This window comes from Mixophyes fleayi, chromosome 2, assembly GCF_038048845.1.
Source record: "Mixophyes fleayi isolate aMixFle1 chromosome 2, aMixFle1.hap1, whole genome shotgun sequence".
Classification (NCBI taxonomy): domain Eukaryota; kingdom Metazoa; phylum Chordata; class Amphibia; order Anura; family Limnodynastidae; genus Mixophyes; species Mixophyes fleayi.
Window position 1 is genome coordinate 157,699,586 of NC_134403.1, and position 23,503 is coordinate 157,723,088.

The 23,503-nt window shown below is 39.0% G+C and overlaps 2 protein-coding genes across 3 annotated transcripts in view; one reads left to right on the plus strand and one right to left on the minus strand.

Annotated features, from left to right (window-relative positions):
- The window catches only part of AMELX (amelogenin X-linked), a 198,045-nt gene that overhangs the window by 169,513 nt on the left and 5,029 nt on the right, over window positions 1-23,503 (plus strand). Inside the window, exon 2 of the mRNA XM_075200312.1 lies at window positions 21,594-21,673. Within this exon, the coding sequence (XP_075056413.1) occupies window positions 21,620-21,673 (54 nt within the window). The 5' untranslated portion in view covers window positions 21,594-21,619. The remainder of the gene's footprint in view (window positions 1-21,593; window positions 21,674-23,503) is intronic.
- Window positions 1-23,503, minus strand: part of ARHGAP6 (Rho GTPase activating protein 6) — a 550,783-nt gene that overhangs the window by 86,528 nt on the left and 440,752 nt on the right. The window lies entirely within an intron of this gene.

Here is a 23,503-nt window from a genome sequence, read left to right on the forward strand (position 1 = left end):
GGGGCTGAGATATGAGTTTTTAGAGTTTCACCAATTCACACATGCATTTTCGTGATCCCACAAATGAAGAGCAATTATCTACTCTTCTTCTCCTCTCACTCTACTATCTGTCCACTTGACCCAATCCCTCACAAATCAATGGACTGCTGTCTTCTGTGCTTATCCCAGTCTTAACTAACATCTGTAATTTCTCTTTCCATCATTATTCAAGCATGTGGTTATTAAACCTATTCTGAAAAAACAGGTTCTGACCCAGACTCTCTAGCAGATTAGTGCACCATTTCTCAACCTCCATGCCTCTCCAAGATTCTTGCCTATACTCGTCTCACACGCTTTCTTTCCTGACACAACCTATTGTACCCTCTTCAGTTAAGCTTTCGTTGCCAACACTCCAGAGCGACTGCACTGACTAAGGTGGTCAATGATTTGATCATTGCTAAATCTAAAGGCCATTACTCACTTCTAATTCTCCTGGATCTCTTTGCTGCTTGTGACACTGTTCACTACTCTCTACCACGATGCTTGGTGCTAGGCCCTCTACTCTTCTCTATCTATACCACTTCTATTGGAAAACTAATAAGCTACTTTGGATTTCAGCATCATACCTATGTGGATTATATCCAAATCTTTCTATTCTCTCCAGATCTCTCACCATCTGTGTTGGCCTGTGTTACTGAAGGTCTCTCTCCTATTTCATCTTGGATGTCACATCGCCACCACAAATTTAATCTTTCCAAAATAGAGCTAATAATAAGCCTCTGACCCCTGACTGAATCACATAACCCCACTAAGCACATTTTCCCATTGCTACCTGTTGCACCAATATGTAGTAAGTGGCACAACCTCATGTATCAAATGCTTATTCCCTTACAGATTGTAAGCTTGAGAGCTGGATCCTCCTACTTTTTTGGTAGTCTGGTAAAACCCAGTCTTGTATTATTACTGTGTGTGATCCAAATTAATAAATGTTATTAATAATAATAATAATAATGATAATAACAATAATGTTGATATATATATATATATATATATATATATATATATATATATATATATATATGGCACAGTGATTAAGGAGAGGGGGCAGCATGGCATAGTGATGAAGGGAGGGGACAGCATGGCACAGAATGATGAAGGGGGGCAACAAGGAACAGAATGATGGAGGGGGGCCAGGTGAATGGGGGAAAAGCAGATTGGGGGGCTAAGCATGGTAATAATGAAGAGGCACAGTAGTGCGTGTGTGTGTGTGTGTGATGGCATAGGGGGCTTGTGGCAGTGTGTGTGTGTGATGGCATAGGGGGCTTGAGGCAGTGTGTGTGTGTGTGATGGCACAGGGGCTTGTGGCAATGTAGTGTGTGTAATGGCACAGGGGGCTTGTGGCAATGTAGTGTGTGTGAGGTCGGTGGTGTCTAATTAATGGGTGCTATTTTGTTTGTGGAGTGATGGTGGGGCAATTTAATAGTGGGGACTATTAATTTAAGATGGAGTGGTTTGGGGGTTATTGAATGTGGGGGTGAGTTTGGAGAGAATGAGGTCTCTTTATTAAATGTGACTATCAATTATTTAATGGCAGTGATGATTGTGGATAATAGGTATATTTATGAAATGTAAATACTATTAATTTATTGCTGGGGCTGCTTGCAGGGAGGGAAATAGGTTTATTTATTAAATGGGAATACTATTATTTTAATGTTGGGCCTGGAGGAAGGCCTAATTATTACTCATGGATGCTATTGATTTAATGCCGGGGCTGGTTGGAATTATCTAAATGTACCCATTTTTTCCCAAATAGGGCCCCCAACATTCCAGGATCCAGACAAGCCGCAACTAAAGAAACCAGCAGCCACAGGTGGTGAAAGTGACAAGAACAGGTAGGAGAGAGCAGCACAGTCTGTGAAATGTTGTGATTCTAGTGGGACAATCCCAATTTTTGGTGACTGTTCTGCCCAATGTAAGGGGCAAGCCAAAACTGGGAACTCTTTATGTACAGACTGCATTCTTTATATACTACACTATGGTGCTAGATGCCCTGAAATTCAGGAGTGCTGGGACACATGTCAAGCTCCGGCGAGCGGGCACTGCACCCTTGTGCCAATGATGTACTCAACAATGCAGGTTTTTTTCTGTAGGAAGGTGGCCTAGCACTTTTCACCTGTTAGCCATGCCCCAATGGTGAATAGCCACGCCCCCAACGGTATGATCACCTCCATCCTAAATTTTCTGCCATGCTCAACTATAAGGGGGCCCCATGAAGTTGTTGTACCGGGGGCCTGAAGTCCTCTTGGCAGCCATGATCATACCTGGATGTACAAGGAGTAAAGCATGATGAGTTTAAATATCAGTTTATCCCACTTGGGCCTGCACTATAGTTGACAGAGTCTTTACAAATTCTATTAGAAAACAAATTTGTAAGCTTGCGAGCAGGTCCTTCTCACCTCTTTGTCTGTTTACCCAGTTTGTTTATTAGTTTACTATGTTTGTCCCCAATTGTAAAGCGCTACGGAATATGTTAGCGTTATATAAATAAATAGATGATGATGATGATGATGATGATGATGATGATGATGAAATGATAGCGACATTTTGAAATCTGCAAATTGATAGAATAATCTGTCATTTAAAACATTAGTTCCTGTAGGAATTTCCTGCCCAGCTGTGTTCCCTGTGTTCCCACACCCTAGACCCTCTCTGTTGTGACTAATTGGAACTGAGAAGGGTGTTTGGCAGTATTGCTGTTCAGTCATTTTCTGTATAAATCTGAACTCTTTTTTTTTTTACACTTCAATGAATATATTTATCAGTTATACATCTAGGGCAAATGACACTGAGATGGACGCATGATGGGCATAATGTAATTTACACTCCAAAAAGACACCCATAATAATAGCATACTTATGCCCATATACTAAGTTAGAAGCACATCTAGATGTATCTATCTCTGCACCAGTAGTATATGTGCCAGGTTTACGTCAGGCGCGCATATACCCGTATACACATACACACAACCAGGTCAAAAGCCCAAGGAGAAGGAGACTCAACTCTCAGATGCACGCAACTTTGCATTAATTTGCTCTCTTTGCAGTGGCGCACAGAGGGGGGGGGGGGGTTTCTGAGTCTCCAGAAACCCCCCTTCCCCTGCGCTAAGTGCCCACCATAGCGGCACTGTACTATACAGCAGCCGCGGCGCTGTCAAAGAAGCGTCCGCGGCGGTGCTGTATCGTATACAGCACCATCGCGGATGCTTCTTTGACATCGCCGCGGCTGCTGTATAGTACAGTGCTGCCGAAACGGAGCTGCTGCTCTCTCGCGTGTTTTTGGTTTTGTTTTTTTTTGGTCAAAGGGGGGAAACCCCCCCCCCCCCCCATCCTTCCCCTGACAATCCTGCGTGCGCCCCTGGTTTGTGGGCATGAACTGAGCAAAATAGCATCAAGTTCAACTCAGCATCAGCCCCCTATATAAGTCTTATTGATATGTGATTTTATTGACTGTATATATGTTATATATGTTATAGAAAATGTATTTTTACCACATCTACTATATTTATTCTAGTGAAAAAGAGGTGTTTATAATTCAGACAGTTTACTCATTTACAGTAAAGCATATGAAAAGAATGTGAACAACCTACTGCAGTTATTTATTTGAATGAACAAAGATTTTCAAAGTCTGGGAAAAGTAAAAATGCCAGCATTACTGTCCTCCTTGTTTGCCTTCAGTACATATGTGTCCATCATAATAGACACATATATGGTTTGTTAATGTATGAATTTGTGTATATTACATTTGAGTTGGTTGTAGATTATTATTTTCAAATTACTGTCACCATAACTGAAATGTATATTGCCATTTCACAATGAAAATAATGGGTTTTTAATATTTCCTAGCATACAGAAAACTTTCCAGTGGTATTGACATTTGTGAAGACCAACAGGCCGTCAAACTTATATAAGTATCATTTTCACTTTATGGTCTTTATGTCTGTGGGGTCTATTTATTAAAGTTTTTCCCCCTTGTAAAGCCCCGAAAACGTTGTTTTCGGGGCTTTACCGTTAAAATCCCTATGTATTAATCTAGCATCGATATCTGCTGCTTTGCACCCATTAGCGTTTTTCTGAGCACTCCCCATAACAATGTATGTAACGCTATGTATTAAAAACTGGCAGGTGAAATATTTCTTTTTTTTTACTTGTTAATGTACGCCATCTGAAGCTGGCGTACATTAACATAAGTGAAACTTTACACTGAAAACAGCGCTGCTCTGACGAGCAGAGCTGCACAGCGCATGTGCGGAGGGATCACATGATCCCTCCTTCACATGCCTCAGGTTCCTGCAGACACGGATCTCTGTGCGCATGCCCGAGTTTACCAGTCGGCGCATGCGCACAGGGATTGAAAGAGGGACGATCGGCACCGCAGAGGGAGGAAAAGAGAAGAATACAGTGTTAGGTAAGTGTAAGACTTCACAGGAGCAGCCGTTTTTCGGAACGGCTGTTCCTGTGTTGATTTTTAATACATATGAGAAACTTTTCAATCCGCATCTATGCGATGAGGATTGAAAAGTTTCTACAGAAAAAAACGAAGGGTCATAAATAGACCCCTATGGGGCATATTTAATAAAGCACGATAGTGCTTTTAACGGGTCATTAAGGTCCCACAGTGTCCTCCGCAAATTTATTAAGGGGGCATCGCAGCAGATATCATGGATATCTGCTGCTTTGCATTCCTCTTCGTTTTTGGGAGCAGTCACCATTCAACAGAATGGTGACTGCTCCTGGCCGCAATCTAACAAGTCCCGAAAAAACATTTTTTTCGGGAACTTGTCATGTTAATGTACGCCAGCTGGCGTACATCATCCGAATTCAAGAAATCTAATGCTGTCAGCTCTGCTCCGATGAGCAGAGCTGGACAGCGCATGTGTGGAGGGATCATGTGATCCCTCCCTGTCACTCAGCGCTCTCTCTCTGCAACTATCGTTGCAGAGACAGAGAGGGGATCTGTGTGCGCATGTCCAGTTCTTGGAACTGGACATGCGCAATTGAAGAGTGAATAGAAGACCCGAAGACAGCGCTTCCGAAGAGGGGGGTAAGTATGATTTTTTTTATCACTGAAACAGCAGTTTTTCGGAACTGCTGTTTCTGTGCAGGGCTGTACATAAATGTGAGAAGTAGTTCAATCCTTATCATTGCGATAAGGATTGAAAACTACTTTTCACTTTATGTGAATATTGATAAATGTGCCCCTATGTGAGATAAGACAGCGCTTGAAATTTTACTAGACTAGTTACACATTTATTCCTTTATCAACTTATGTATGGTTGAGATAGAATTAAGTCGAGCAGCAATTGGATTGGAAGCGTTCTAAAGAACCCTTTTTGTTTCATCATTTTATATGACAGTCACTGCTGCATCATTGTTGGCTCCTCTTTATTCACTTGACAGCGATTTGTCCAATTCTACAGGAGCTGCTTTTATCCGCCGAATCGCAAGCAAAATCAGGTCCGAATTGTGAAATTGTTCAACTGACCCAAAGTTACAAAATTCACATGAATTTCAACTTTGGACTAACTAATTCATTCACTCTTGGGTGTATTTTTCGTTTAAATACAGCAGACATGGCCACTTTAATAAAAGAGAAAATTATGTTAATGTCTTTGGAAAGGAAAACTTTATGGCAGCAATTCCCTAGAAGGCTTCATTTAATTTGCATATTAGAGTGGATCGCTGCATTCACACAGCTATTTTTAGATATGGACTTTTCTGGCTTCAAAGGGGTTTTATTTAATTTCTCTACTAGCATTAATTATCGAATTATCTTCGAAATTCAAATGATGATGAAATGGTCTAAATCTTTTTTTTTTTAGATTAATTGCACAGACCATAAAAAGCTGGGTAGTAGATAAATACAGTTTAGTAGATAAATACAGTTTTGTTCTCTAGTATATCTGAATTTTTTCAGTAGTTACTAAAAGTTTAAGGTCCTTTTCAGTCTGTGCAAGTACTATGTTCACATGGCTAAATAACAGATTGGATAATAAAGTTAATACAACTGGTTAAGAAATTGTAGTTTATAATAAAATGTAAATTATAGCTTTCCCATTCCTCATCAGTTATCTACTACAATGCTTTCATTTGTTGTGCAGATTTTTTTAGTACAAATATAAACTACATTCTGCTCTTACGCTCAAGAATGTTCCTTAGGTAACATACTACGCACGGGCATTAAAACACAATGCCCGCTGAAGTGTAGGTTATTTAACCTCACTTCAGGGGGGCTTGAAGCATATTCATCATCATGTCTTAAAGTACAATGTACTATGTACCTTACATAGCGCTTTGACAGGCATTCCCTTAAAATGTCCTTATATTTTACCGAGTGATAATAATTGTGCATGCTGTAGGCAGTGTGAAATTGATTCAGCGCAAAACAAACACACATGAAATTATGAGTGTACTGTCCATTATTTTTGAACCCTCTGCATTTAATAGTTTTTTTCGACGCACGTTACTTGTGTTGAATGCCTGATTTCAAGGCCAGTCTCTACAAGTCCTTAAAGAGAATTTATAGCTAAAGCACATAAATGTACTTCTTATATTAGGGCTCATTTGGTAACAATAAATGGAAGTGCAAAATTTGCACTGAACCCCGGCAATAAATCAGCAATTAACTTGTATTTGTCTACTGCTAATTAGACAACTAAAGCAGGTCTGGTTGCTTGGGTTATGGCAATTTGAACCTAAATGCAATTTGAACTGCATTTTAATAGATCATCGGCTAACCAGATTTCAGGGATGACGATTGTTTTGAGACCACACACAAGCAGAAAATCGGGTTAATTTGATGATATTTGTGCCAAAAATGCTGCGTGTGTGTTTAATATCTGAAGTAAATAATATTTGTAAAAATATTCCCAGTTATAAAGAAGAGGGAGGAAAATAGATTGGAAGCTAATTATAAAGTGTGTGTGTCTTGTACACACAGGTGATAATTTAAAAATGTTTAACACACATTCACAAAATGTATTATACGCACTATGATGCTTAAAATCCCCCAAAAAAGCCTGTTCCCTATGCATTCATTTCAAATTTCCCTGCACCATTCAGAAGCATTAAACGTGCTTTAAAAATACAATGGAGTCCTATGAGAATGCTCATTTAGCTCTTGCTAAGTGTTTGTCAGGACAAGTTTGATCTGTTTGACCGCAATGCTGGAGGAAAGCATGAGATGCATTCTGTAATGCATTATTAATACACTTTAAGCACAATGTGAACAAACTCAAACCCAAGTACAATTTGAAGGTTTTGAATAGCATTGTCTTAAAACGCTAAAGTGTATGCTCCATAGAGGAAAAATGGATAAAAAAATTGAAATTGAATGCATATAAGGGCTAACGAAAAGAGTAAGGAAAAACTACAATGTACAATGTTTGGCATAGAGCAAGTTTATAGTAATACATAACATGGGTAATGGTGATGGAGCAGACAAGCATCATACACAGCTAACGTTAAGACTAAAGCGCAATAAGTTAGCTAAATGAGAGATGCTTTTGGAGGGCTTGTACGGTTCCTAATTGAAGTGACTACAGGTATTTAAATGGGCTTAGATCAAGGTGAGTTAAACAGTGAGCATGGTTGGAAACTATAACTATAACTTGTGCATGGTTTGCAGCTGGCTAGACTAATTCAATCTCTTGTCCTAACATGAACACAGAGCACTAAGCTCATCTTTTTCTGCAGATGCATCATTCTCATGTGAGTGATAAATCAACACTTGCCATGTGTGCTGTCTTTAATACATGACTGATTGTACTGCTTGCTTAGAATCCACAAGTGACACTATACAATGTAACAATATGCATATTGACTTAGGAACACTGCAATCCTGTTGACATTTTTTTACAGCACTAACAATTTGCAGTTAGTCTGAGACCATAGTAAAATAGCAATATGAATCATAACATGTAACATCAATATTTATATTATATCTTTATAAAACTTGAGAAGAACAGAAAACAAAATGGGTGAAATAAGGGAAACATAAGAAACAGAGAAGGGGTAAGGGTAGAATAATAACAATTTAAGTAAAAGTGCCACACGTCACCGTAGACCAATTATTTAAATCATGCTATTTTCTATCATTACTGTAAGTTTTTATCATTTTATAATATCACTTTTACATTCTAAAGGCCACTTTTTCAGAAGTGTATAGTTAGGAAATATAAAATCAAAACATCTTTGAAGTTTTCATATTTTTAGTTCAATAGGTTTCTACAGTCATAACATGTTTATTAATTCCATAGATTGTAAGCTTGTGAGCAGGGCCCTCTTACCTCTCTGTATGTATGTATTACCCAGTATTGCATTATTACTGTTTGTTACCAATTGTAAAGCGCCACGGAATCTGCTAGCGCTATATAAATAAATGTTGATGATGATGAATTACCGGTACACATACAAATTAGTAGTAAATTGACATAGTTCTAAGTGTAGCTGAATCATTTAACCAAAATGCTTAAAACTTTATGGGTATTCATCCTGCAAAGAGTAACCTAAGAGTGGGCTATGACAAATAGGCAGAGTGAGGGAGAAGAAGGGGGGATTAATCCAGAATTCATTAATGTGTTATATTTATAGTATTAATATAGGAAAGGTGAGTTGTTGTTATGTCATGGTTTTCAATGTTTCCAGATTGTTTCAGGCTTTGGCCTTTCAATGACAATGCAATCTACTTTTACATTAAGCATAATTCAATTTATTTTGTTTTTGGCCTTAGAAGAAGAGAGCGCCAAGACTTAGCAGCTATGACGATGAATGAAGTAAACTTGCGGCTTGGACAGTGGGAGTGTCTTGTGGAGGATTGTGTTTTCTTTACTTGGGTGACAGTATCAATCATGCAATATACTCAACACAAATATTGGTACACTTTTGGTTAGGTCCATCACATGTGTACCATTGTTCTCTTCTGCTCACATCCCAGGTAGCATGAAGAAGAAGCACATGGTGTGGTTCTAGTGAGAACAATGTGAGCTTTTCACTGTGCTTTGCCAAATTTTAGTCCACTCCTCATCCTCTAGGGATCCACCTAGATCTCGCTCCCACTAGGTCATATATATGGGAGATTATTTGTTGGTGCAAGTATATTATGGAAATAAGATATATTGCTGCTTCCCTGGGGGTTTTGTAAGCTATTTTTTAGCTGAGAAAGACATAGGGCCTGATTCATTAAGGATCTTAACTTAAGAAACTTCTTATTTCAGTCTCCTGGACAAAACCATGTTACAATGCAAGGGGTGCAAATTAGTATTCTGTTTTGCACATAAGTTAAATATTGACTGTTTTTTCATGTAGCACACAAATATCACCTTTAAATTTCAGTGTACAAATAAGCTATCAAGTATTTGTGTGCTACATGAAAAAAAAGTTTGTTTTCCCTCTGTTTCCTGTATTTGGCTCCTGACTTGTTTCAGGACTGTCCTTTTAGATCTCATTTTGGTACTGCACACCACATTCTGGTTCTGACCTTTGGCTTGTTTCCTTGGATCACCCCTGTATATTGCGCTTCCAGCTGGCTTTAGACTATTCCTGTTCATTATATCACTGCACTGGTGACAATCAGAGAACTGCAACCTGTGCACCTCATGCAGCAAAGACGATAGTTCTTTGTGGGGGTCCCTGGTGAATACCGGGGGTGCATTAGACTCCACGCACACTTGCTTAGTTGCACTAGTACCAGCTAGTGGCTATCCCAGTGTTGCTAATGTGACACCGCTATCCTTGGTAAATAGGCTTCCCCATGTTTTGGTAAATAGGGAGAAGCCCTAAATCCTGCAAAAGCTCCCAAATACACAGGATTTAGGGTTTATCTCTCTTTGATAGCTAGACCTCTAAAATTTGCATCTGTACCTGGACAATAAAGCTGGGTACACACTACAGACATTTTGACCAACTTTTTATGCTGAGCGATTTTACATGCGACCGATGGTCCGATCTCTCGGTCCATGGACTGCATACACACTAGCCTTGTTTAGGACGATAAAGGGAAGAGTGGACGTCCCTTTAGCGACTTTTTACAGCAATGTTGTCGTGAACAATGATTTAAATTTCGTACACACTGCATCGACATTTGTGGGAAATGTAACGAGATACCAAAGACATTAGCATAAAGGGGCAGAGCTTTCGCTATAGTTAACTCCCAAAACAGCATAAAAACAGAAGGCTACACTGTCCCTTCATTCATTCCTATTTGTAAACCTACAATGGCTACAGAAGTACAAGAACAAGCAACTGCACTTCTCCTGCTTGCTGTGGCAAGAAGACTGCAAGTACGGAACCAAAGAGAAAGAAGGAGAAAGAATAGATCTTGTTGGAGCAAAGATTGGTTCAAGAGGAGAGACACGTTCTCTCATATGCCCCTGCTACAGGAGATACGGGACAACAACCCAGATGATTTCAAGAATTTTCTTCGTATGAATGATTCAACTTTTCAGGAACTGCTCCAACTAGTAACCCCTCTCATCCAGCGGGAGAACACCCATTTAAGGAGACCCATACCGACAGAGCAAAGACTTTATAACTTTCATAGTTTTTAAACTTTATAAAGGCTAAACGAGAAATGATTGCCAACATAGATGCAAAGGGTAGTAACCCACGTGCTTTATACACGTGTAACGGTCTGCAGCCAGACAGGTGCAATACACATCTATACAAAACACAAGCCTGTGGGATTGCCATAAAAAATTAACCTACACACGCCCCCCAGGTCGAGCAAGTATCGGAGGATTGTCGTGGATCGTTCGGAAGTTTATACACACTACACAGCGGAAACGAGATTGGAACGAAAATATTAAACGGTACAACCAACCAAATGAGGCGACAATCGTCCATTTGGGCAGACTTTCGGCCATCGTGTGACTGCACACACTGACCAGACTTTTGAATGAGCGGTCGTATGTCGGCTGTTTGATTATTGGACGAAACCAGTGTAGTGTGTACTCAGCTTAAGTCTAAATGATAGATTGTAAGATTGCGAGCAGGGACTTCTTATCTTTCTGTCTGTCTATATTACTCAGAATTGTTTTATACGGGTTTTGTTCCAAATTGTAAATTGCTACGGAATCTGTAGGAGCTATATAAATAAATGATGATGTTAATGATAAATAATAATTAATAATACTGTAAATAGCATACAATGAATATGTTTTAGGATGTAAGCTCTCACGAGCAGTGTGTTCTCCTTCTAATATTCTGTACCTCTTTGCCTCCTTCCCTAGTCCTGTTTTCTTAAGCTCAGACCTACTTCATGCTGATTACTACCATCACTCTCAATCACTGCCCCGCAAATAAATGTATCTACATTTATGTGTCACCTGTATTTTTATTCATTCAGTATGTCTGGTCTTTGTATGTTGTTCTTCATGTATCATGTTATATGTTGGGCATCACAGCTTTCTGTATATGTCAAGTATGGCGCTGTGGACCCTTTGTGGTAGCTTATAAATAAAATATAATAATAATTGTGATTATACCACCCTTAGCTGGGATGGCAGTTACTCTCTGTGGGATTCAACTCACTTGGGTAGACCAGAATATATCCAAATTAAGGCTTTATTACAACAAGACAGCACAAGACATTCACAAGTTACAGGGTAAATGGTAGCATGTATCCTCCAGCAGCCTCTTGCAGTCAGCACTCCAAAATAATAATCTCTTACAGAGTTATCCTCCCGCAATATTACCACTACCGATTAGCTAGACGGTTACAGTGTCACCCAGCCTGGGTTACTGACTCACACAGACCCTGCCCTAGTAGGGTTTCCTCCAGCGGCACCACAATGCCTGGCCCAGAGTCCTTTTTGCTGATGTCTTGTACCCCAGAATCCTTCCAGCTAGAATAGCTGTATTGGCATTCTGCGCTCTTTATATTCTTGGCTGTATACACAGGGAGTAGGGTCAAATGTCTCAATCCTCCCCCTTTCAGCAGGAGTCTACTAGTGGGCACTTTAACTGTTAGACATACCGTCTCTGTTACCTTGATTATACAATGGCATGGCTTGACTCAATTAGCTGTTTGGCTGGATACACTAAACATGAGGTTACAATATTACATCAGGGAATGACACTGCAGGCTTACATGAAACAATAAGACTTGACACATGGTATCAGTAGTGTTACACAATCTGAGTCTGTGATACATTTTGATGCAATAACATTATATTGATACATATTAGTACATTTCCCAATACTATCTCAGCCATTATATTACTGGGGAGGCACATTGCATATCATCTAGAAGTTCTAAACTAATTACCTGTTGACCTAGCTAATTAGTGTGGGCTGCCAGGTAGCTATGTCAAGTCACTCAGCCATTGTTTTGATTACAAAGCAGATTTAAGCCACACCTCATAACAATGGACATTTGTGACAAATGGTAATTACCTTAGCTGACACAAGCAAAATGAATTCTGCTGTCCTGTTATTTTTACACAGTATGGCAATACTCTTTATATTTCTAATACATACAATATTGCAAGTAATAGCAAGGGCAAAATGTACCTATCATCATGAAATAATAAGACACATAATACACCGATGCTCTGGTGTATATACTTATACTGAGCTAAGGATTAAATAGAACATTAAACCGTGAGAAACGGGTGATGAATAAAAAGTTCTCAGTCCAGTAGTACCCGATTTCTTGACAATAATCATAACAATAATAATAATATATGCTATTTACAATATGGTATTATATAGTTTGTGTGCTCTCTTTTTTCAGTGCCATAATGTACACTGAGGACATGGCCCCAAATGATATTACACTTGTTCTTTGACCTAATTCTTTGGCAAAAACATATAGTTACAGCAATGCTGATATAAGCCAGTTCTCTGACAGAGCCAGGGCTCCACACATACACACAACCCATGACAGAAAGGAATTGTATGCCATAGTCAATGTGTGAAATGTAGCACTCAGAGCTGTATATTACGGACCATGGAACAAATCATTGCTCATAAACTTGTCAAAACATTTTCCTCACCTACAGCAGGAATGCAGGAATTATTAAGATGTTTGTAATTAAATGTGCAATGCTGAAAAAAACGAAGAAAATAATGCATATAGGGGCTGATTCAATTCGGCTGCATTATTCTAGGTATAACGCGGCCTGCGCACTATTACCGTTACTACGGTAATATTCCGCAGTATTAACGTTAGTATGGTAATTTTAATGCTGATATTTGCTCGCAGCCCTTGGGGCCGTGAGCAAAAATCAGGGTTAAAATTACCGTATCCACGGTAATACAGTTAGTATCGTGGTATTCCTACACTAACGTGGCCGAATTGAATCGGCCCCATAAAATGATACATATATTGGAATTTGTTTTGATAAAGAAGCACTGAAAATGTCACAGCAAAAAATAGCAAGCAATAGTAGCTCTTATTAGCAAATAGGATACAAGTGCTGAGGCTAATTACCAAACTTTTGTAGCTCCTTATCCTGTTATTGCTAAATTGTGTTAACTGCAAAGAGCAAAGGCAAATGCGTTTGCACTTTGTTTTTCCAAATTCTTGATAATTAAGCCTGTAGAGGGTACTTATGGGATTTTTGAAGTGAAGAATTGCACTTACTCAAAGAGTTGAATAATGTGTATACACGTGAAATCTATTTTTCTTACAAAACTACCCAAACTCCTCTATATAATCTAGTGCTTTAAAAGAATGAAAAAAAACCCCAAAACAAACTGAAACAACAATCCATGTGTACACTGTACAAACATGTGAGAGTCAATCTCATAGAAGACTACTCACAAGGCCCCATATATTCAAGTCCTCAAATGTCTTATTGCATTGACAATTAGCCTTGTACCGCCTGCCCGAAACATCAAATCTCACACATATATATATATATATATATATATATATATATATATATATATATCTATATCAGTGTGCCTCAGCATGATAACAACATTAATAATAAAGTAATCACATGACAATTGACCACTTACATTGCTGACATCAGAATAAAGTAACCAAATCTCTGCTTGCTTTCCCAAATGTTATCACCCTTCTGGTTTGTTAGGTAAAATGTGACACTCCAGGTTTGTCCATCAAGCAAATCAGAATTTACCAGCAAAGAGCAGTAGTTATGAGAAATCAGCCCGGCCGACTGGTGCAGATTTGGGTGTGTGTGTGTGGGGGGCGGGGGACGGGGTTAAGCACTCATCTTGCACACAGGCCCACTCATTTCTTAAAACACTGTTGGTAGGCAGAGCAATTTGGGGTTTATTTACAACCCTGGTGCAGTTGTACCAGGACAGTATAACAACTCTTCATGGTATGTGCTCTAACCCTGTCTACTAATGCAGTGGGAGCCCTGGTATACTGATAGTAACCAAAGGTATCTTTCTTGAAAATGACACCAAAAGGTATCACTCATTATTTCAAATGAATGAAGATGTGGACCAATGGCTTTGATTAAGATTATTGATGAGGGATGAGTTAGTTAATTTTATCAAGTTCTTACAGCGGGCTGGCGTAAAACCCTCCTGAAATAGTGATGGGGCTACGTTATCATACACTGCCCTCACTTCATACCAGGTGGAGCATGTTTGGAGCCCTGGGGGCTGTGTCTTCGTTGCCAACAACATTGGTGCTGCCACTAACCATATTTATGCATGCATTTTATAGACATTTGGCAGGGAAAAGGGGGGCTGAGCACCACTAATCATTTTAAAAATTTGGTTCCAATGGATTGTGTAATGTAGGATACATAATGATATGAGAAAAAAAGGTATTGTTTTCTGAGTGTAAACTTGGATTGTGATGCAATACCGTTATGTGCCACTGTAATCAATGTTTAAAAAAGAGACATCAGTAAGAGAGTATATTTACCAATCTGCAGGTTGGAAAAAGTGGAGATGTTACCTAGAGCAACCAATCAATCAGATTCTAATTATCATTTTGTAGAATGTATTAAATAAACGATAACTAGAATCTGATTGGTTGCTATAGGCAACATCTCTACTTTTTTAAACCCGCAGTTTAGTTAATATACCCCCTAGGAGATCAAATTTAATTGTGTGAGATATAAAAAGGGAATCAATTCAGCTTCAGATGAGACCGTTTATATAGTTGTTAAATGTATGTTTAAGTCATAATATTCATTTTACATTTATCCCATCAACTTGATAAATACCTCCAAGAAAAGCCCTAACGGTTCATATTTTTTATGTTGCACACCTAATACCGGACAATTGCTTTAGACTTGGACATTGCCTCTTCACTTGAAAGCTAACATTTAATTGGTACAAAAGATTACAGCATGATCTGTTTTTCTGTACACAGGAAATTGAGTAAATAACTAGGTGTAAGAAAGCTGACTTAGCTAAATGCACTTTTTATAATAATATACCCTAGCATTTGAACAGAAGTATATTTAAGTTTAAGTAAACATGTTAAAACCATTTGCTCATTAAAAAAATGATGGAAGTGCTGACACCTTATGAAACCAGTAAAAGATGATTGGCTGCTATTAAAATACAGCTTGATTTAAATTGCTTCAGTTTCCTCAGTCTTCACATCTCATGTACGCCTCAAACTGTAGTTGGCTGCAAGGTAAGAAATCTATTTACACATTTGCTGCATATGTATGTATAATTAACTTTGTGAATCCACCATATGATAAAAAAAATAGAGAATGCAATATATATATATATATATATATATATATATATATATATATATATATATATATATATAGGTATAGGTCAGTAAAAACAAGGAGGGTAGATTTAAACTATATTGTAATGTTATTCTTATCTCTGGGCTTTTCATTGTCTTGTAGATTAATTGAATCTCTATAATCAAATATGTTTAGATACATCTGATCAGCAGCAAAGTGCCCTTGGAAAATATTTAAAAAGTTTGGCAACTATACAAACATACTCTAACTCAAAGGCTGAAACATACTGCAACTGCTATCATACATACTAAAAAAAAAGTATATAAAACTAATTAACAAGGAAAATATCCACACATTACTACTTAGCAAATAAAACAAGTCAAATATGCACAGCTGTATTCAGTGCTATTCAGTGATGTTCAATCAAAAGAGTGTAGGGCCAGGAAAGACGCACTGTATAACCTGTCCCACAGGGGAAAAAGTAGTACATACAATAAGTATGACAGAAGGAGCAGCATCAACTATAGATAAAGCTCTCCCACACACACTGTAACATTATCCAGAGAAAATGCAGTTAGTCTCCTGAACACTAAATTGTCTGCCATTGTCCCTTAAACCTCTATTATATCCTGAGCAGAGCTGCATTCCCCCACAAAAACATCACATGCCTAGGAAAATGTGCGTGTCTGCAAACTATCTTCACTGAGCTCTACTCTGACAACACCAGGCCTTACCCTGCTCACTCTATCTACCTCACATGGTCTACTTTATCTATGCATTACATGTCATCATAAATATACCTCATACACGTACCTCACACATGTACCTCACATTGTCTACTTTATCTATGTACTACACGTCTTCATAAACATACATCATACATGTACCTCACATTGTCTACTTTATATGTGTCCTACACGTCATCATAAATGTACCTCATATGTATCTCACTTCGTCTACTTTATCTGTATACTGCACATCATCATAAATGTACCTCATACATGTGCCACACTTTGTTTACTTTCTCTGTGTATTACACGTCATCATAAATGTACTTCATACATGTACCTCACAACATGTCACCAAACAAAATTGGGACAATGTCCCCATATTCAGGTCACACTTAAACCTCCAAATCATGCCTCAATCTGTCCTTATGTGTCAAGGCCACAACCCTAAATGTGTAAGCTTCAATCCTCTCTATCCTCAAACCTTTGGGACTGTGTACAGGTATGAATATATATCTTATATACTCTTGTATCAAAGGTTGATGGAAAACATTAGAACTGTAATTTTAACTATAAGTTTACTTTCATGTATTAACAGAAACCACAGCCTGAAAAAAATCAAAATGACTGCAAAATATGCACACAATAGTGCACATGTTACATAATGTCGCCTCACACTTATTATTACACTTTGAAACAATGAAATCACAGCAACATACAGTACATAAGGACAGACAAACACAAACACACCTTAATATATAGTTCTATAGACATAGAATTATATACAAGTAAAGAAAGTAGACACAAACAATTGTACACCATAGTTGCCTACTCTCCCAGAATATCCGGGATACTCCTGGATTTGGGGTGGGTCTCCCAGGCATGTATGGAAATCTCCCGCATCTGCCCACTCCCTAGTGAAGTGAGCATAATTAGGTCTAAAAATGGCGCAATTCTCCGGGAATTGCGGCATTTGGCCCCGCCTACCGCTGTAAAATTACGCGTTTGCGTCATTATGTCACAGGGGTGGGGCCAAAATGATGCAATTTTCGGATTCCCGCCCCCCACACGCCCACCTCCCCCCGGCAGCTCCCGGACGCCAACTACAAGAAGTTGGCAAGTATGATGTTAAATGGTCTGACAGTGGAACCCATACACACCTGCATTTTTGCTTGCATTCTTCTTTTCCAGGATGCCTATGTTGTTTGCATTTCACATGCAGATCCTTTGGCATTTGAACTCTCATTTATATATTCAAATCAAACGCCGGTGGGTACCTAGCCCTGTGCCATTGAGCTGTGTACACATTGATGCCATTATCGTGCAGATCCAGTGGCGGATCCAGGGGGGGGGGGCTATCGGGGCGATCGCTCCCCCTAGCAGACACTTGCTGCCGACGGCTGCTCAGTATGTGCAGGTCCGTCCAGCCGTGACAGGCAGGGACAGTGTGCTGCCCGGCTGCTCTGATTGTGAAACACAATCAGAACAGCCGGGCAGCACACTGTCCCTGCCTGTCACGGCTGGACGGACCTGCACATAGTGTGCAGCCGTCGGCAGCCTAAGATTTTAGAAAGGGGCGGGGCCTAAATCGCCCCGAGTACAGTAGTTTTCTAGATCCGCCCCTGTACAGATCACATGAAAAACGACTGTTTTGTCTGATAGTGCAGGAGTGTGTACACTCCCAAGATCATGTTTTATCATACCAAAATATATTGCATCCTAAAAATCACTATCAACGATGGAACGATGTCGGGCAAATGTGGAAGTGTGTACACACTCACAAACAGCAGTGTAGGCAGATCTCTATAGAGTGTAGAGTCAAGATCTTTTCAGCAGGTCGTTATTACAGATGAAGATCACAGATCTGAAGGTAAATTGTGTAGGTGTGTACACATCAATCTGCATGCTCATCCGGACTTTCATTCGTTCATAAAATCGTTACAGTAATCGCATCTGAAGCAAAATGTAATAGTGTATACCTAGCTTAACTTTCATCACCGGACTTAGTTTTTAATATTATTAATACTTACAACTGGAAAATGCATAAATGGGAGGAAGAACAGAGATTCTCTTGCACAGAAAACATTAACAATTAAAAAATAGGCTTCCTTCCACACTTCCCCTAAAGAAGCATTGTTCTTGCACATCATTTCTTGCAAAAACATGTTCAGAAAATTTGCCTTTTTGGTGACTTTAAATTTGGTTTAGGCATCATATCAAAAATATTTGACATCCCACATTGGAACTGAAGCAGAGTCTGGTGCAGTGAGCGTATTTCTGCACCTTACTCACATGTGTCTAACACATTTTTTGCGAGTGCTTTCAACATGAACCAATGCCTTTCCTATGCACTAGGTGAAAAAAAACAGTTTACCACACTCTTCTGTCATTAAGTAATAATAATAATAATAATAATAATAATAATAAATATGAACATGTATTTGATTGTTTTGAGTGTCATATTACTATATATTAATAAGTAACTAGAGAAAATAGAGGAAAATGGGGTGTGCTTCAAAAATGTAACTGAAATAAAAATATTAATCTTTGATTTACATTGCTTTCAGTATGTAAAACTACAATTGAAGTGTATCAGATGTGCGCTTAGATATGCAAACAACAGCTCTACATGAAAACTCTTTATACACCTGTCTAATCAGGCAGAACATTTTATGCTGTTTTCATATCTGAAAGCTCTATGGTGCCTTGTAAAAAAAGGCGATATTTCCTAGTTTGCCTGGGCATCTCCCGTTGAATTAATCCTAGTAATCCTATGCCTTTTTTCACAGGAGTCACATACATGACTAGAATTCTGTGTTATCACATTAGTACTCATTTACTAATAATTAGGTGCAACATTTGCATCACACAACAGCAAACAATCGGATACTTACTTTCACTGTTTAATTTGCTGGCTGCTGTGTTTAAGTGCAAATTTAGCACCTAAATGTATTGTAATGAAATGAACCATACTGTTTATTTACTGTCACACTACATTTGCCCATCAGCATATGCATTGAATGTTGATTGTTCTTTCTGCTTCTGCAGCAATATTCACACTGTAGTATTAATGTGTTATCACATTATGCTCCTGTTGGCTGGCAGAAGGGGATATGCAGTTTGGTATTATAGCATTGGAACACACAGCAGAAAACAGTGTTGCACGTGCCCGTGAGCGATAACTGTTTATATATCGCCTCAACACGTTGCTTTCTCCAACATACTTCACCACCCACTCTATCCCACATGCCTGCCTCAAGGACAGCCACACAAATGGCACTTGTTAAAAATGACACATGGAGAGTTGTACAGGTGTTTCCTGAAGACTGGATATAAACTAAAACAAATGTCTTTTTTTTATGCTTTTTAAACTATTTTATTGCACATTAGTTGATGACTAACATGCCAGCATTTCAAGGCAAACAAGATATTTAAGAATGTGATTGTAAAACAGTATAGGGGTCTAATTATCAATTGGCAATCAGAAGTGGCTAGTTAGTGCTGGCGACTGTCATCATCATCAGTGTGTCTCCCTAAATGCTCCATTTTTCAATACCCAGCAGCTCATTTTAACAATCTCATCCCATAAAATAAAATCTCTTAGCAAACTCTGCACTTCCAGATATGCCGCAATCTTGTCTGGCAAAACCAGAGACTGAACGAATAAAAAATGGTGCATTCGTGCAAAAGTAGGAGCGTGACATCACAAAACTGCATTTGCGTTGAGCACTTTCGTAAATTCTCCCAATGGGTTTTACTTGCTGTGAGAAAATTATTCTTGTCAATTCTTTGGAAACAGATAAACAATTGCTATTTCACTGATGCATATATGTAAAGATTGAGTCATTCTTTTAATAGGCTTCAGCTAGGAAAATAACTGACAAACAATAGTGACAGAGGTCATGTGATGGATAGTTGGTTGCAATTTACACTGAAATTGTAAGTCTAAATCACATCTTGTAATTTACACATGATTTCAAGCTGCGTGGATCTTTAGATCCTTGCGACTCACACCTATTTATCTGCCTTATGGGCCGGTGTGCATGATATACCTAAGTGTATCAGTCACAGCGGCCCTGTAAAGCAGATTAAACCATTAATTATTTAAATAATGTTTAAAAAAAAAAAGTGCTTCTCCCCCAAACAGCACAAGTCTTGGTAAAGCTGCTTGGGATGGGGTGCACACATTTTTTTAAAATTTGTATTATTTTTTTTACTTCTTCTTTTAACACATCAAGGTCTGTTACACCAACAGAAAGCACCAGCAAAAGATTACGTCTCCTAGAGACCTATCTACGGCTGCTTTCAACTCAGCATAGCATGTAAAGAGCATGAACACGTCTTTACATTGCTAGGCTCACCCACTAACTTCCCTGTTCCACCTCTCTAAGCACAGAGAAGTGCAAGAGGGAGATCTGTCATAGTCGGAGCGCAAACTGAGATGGATCTTTGGCTAAAAGTGCTATATGCAGTGATGAGTTGGACTTGTGTCCAAGGGTAAATGTATCAAGGTCCGATTTTTCAGCGATTTAAAATCGCGGCAAATCACGGGTCGATTTTAGTCCCCAAGTCACTAGATGTATTAAGCTGCGATTTTTACTCTTATCTTAGAAATCACTGGTCATCTCTGGCAAGTTGCTGCGATGTCAAACACTCCTGTGTTTAACTAACTCTCCTGTCTTTCCTAGCTGCGAGATTAGTAAACACATCACTGTTACACTGCCCTCGCCCTGTCTTCTCCCCTCCCGACCACTATTAACCCTAGTGCTGCCAGCCTACTGCTGGTTGCGTGAAAGTCAGGGGAAAATTTGCGTGGGGTTTCCCCCCGATTTTCACATCAGGGGAGGGACCCCATAGCTAGAGTGGCAAACAGTCGGGACTTTGATCTATAGCGATTTTGGAAATAGCGATTTTGACAGAAACACATCTCTGGCGATTTTACATGAAATCTCAGGTTCATGCATCAGCGAGTTTCAACTCTCCCGAGAAAATCGCTGGATTTTCAAAATCGGAGCTTGATGCATCTACCCCCAAATCTTCCACAGGCCCATAAAGTGTGCAATAGTTCATAGTTTAGTAAATAATGAAATATTGTAATAAATGTATCTGGAAAGGTAACTTTGGCCTTTGATAAAACAGTAAAGTTATTCTGTAAAATAAATTTCATCTTATCTGTTTTATACTTACAGGTGTAAAGATACCACCACGTGACATTATGAAGTCTTGGATTATGCTCACTTCACTCCTAGGAGCTGCTTTCTGTCTACCAGTGAGTTTATCAATCTATAGACACTGAATAAGAGATATATTCCTCGGTTATCAGTAACTACAAATACAGTTAGTTAAAAATGTAGCTTAGTTTATGTGATCCTTTAAATATATAAGCCAAAATTGGAAAAGTTATTTTTAACATGCACAAAGATACACGTAACATGTATGTAAACGTTTCTCTAACCATGAATTTGGGACACACAAGGTTATTATGTCAGGCAATTTGTGAATTTTCCTGTTTAGACCCAAAATGCCTTTAAAAGATTAGCTTTTGATAATTTATGACAGAAAATCAAGCTGGCCAACGACCACCATCCACATGTGTGCAATCATCAGCCACCCAGGCTAATTGGGCCTAAGGTGATCCACTGAGCAACTGGATCTGTCCAAATATTGGTTTGTTCAATCAGACACACATCTGGTCCATGGGCAGCTTTCCAGAGCTTGCAACAACATCCACTTTATATATTATGTCATTTTAGCGCTTTATGTCATTTGTACATACTTGCCAACTCTCCCGGAATGTCCGGGAGGCTCCCGGACTGCCGGGAGAGCAGGCAAGTATCCTGCATACGGGAACTTGGCTGTCAAAATGACGCGATTCGCGTTGAAACGCGTCATTTGCCTCCGCAGCAAAAACTGAATTTTGTCGTGGGGAAAAGGGCCAAAATGACGCGATTCATCATGCCCCGCCCCTCCCACCCTCCAACCATGCCCCCTTGCCCGGGATCTCCCGGAATTAAGTTTTAAAAGGTTGGCAAGTATGCATTTGTAGCTCTGTATAATGACCACACCTCCCAACATTTGAAGAGCAAAAATCAGAGCAAAATAAGCAAGAATTTGCACAAACAATTGCCCCACCAAATAAAGGTCTATTGGGATGTATGTAGTAACAAAAATTATCTGTATCCAGGCGCGGGCTGGCACAGTTCAGCCCGGGGGGGCGCACAGGCGGCCGCATCGCCTGTCATGTGATGCGACCGCCTGTGCGCTTACGCGGCCGCATCGCTTGCATCAACGGTTGGGGGGGGCGAACAGGGGTCAGACTGAGCGACGCCCCCTGGGCCAGCCCGCCCCTGTCTGTATCGGTTGCATTATTAAGTCTACTAAAAAAATATTATTATTATTGTTATTACTGCAATGTCTATGACAATGATTATAACTGACTTGTAGAAGAATTGCCTTACATGAGTTAATGGAATAAATGATAAGGAAACCCAAAATGAGGAATAGATTATAGAAGCGGGTGCAGAAAATTGCAATGATGATTATAACAAAGATTTTTCAAAAGTTTTTCCTCAAAATTACAGCAACCATTTGCTACTCATTGTGTATCAGGTTTCTCACTGGAAAAATATATTAAGTTAAGGTTCATATATTTCTACTTAGTAAATCAAGTCAAATACCTTAGATAAGCTTTTGTTTTTTTTACATGGGGGAGACAGGATTACATATTACATTGGATGTATATAAAATACAGCACTCCCTCTTTATACCGCCTTCTTAGAAAACAGGCCAAAGTGGGGATTATGGAAAGGATAGGATTGCAATATGGGTGATCTATAATTTAATTGATATACTGTATTTTAATACACATTTGTTCATGTATTCCCAGAAGCATCTCAGATTCAAAGAACACTTATACTGGATTCAAATGAACAATTGCAGGCATAAACATTGTATGCAGTTACTGACAGAAGCATTCTCTATGCTATACACATTATTTATTTTAGGCCACTTATAGTCCAAAAATAATGTAAGCAGAGGGATGTGTATCAATATTGTTTCTGACAAGCTTTTGCTTAGCTTTCCTTTGTGTTAATGTCAA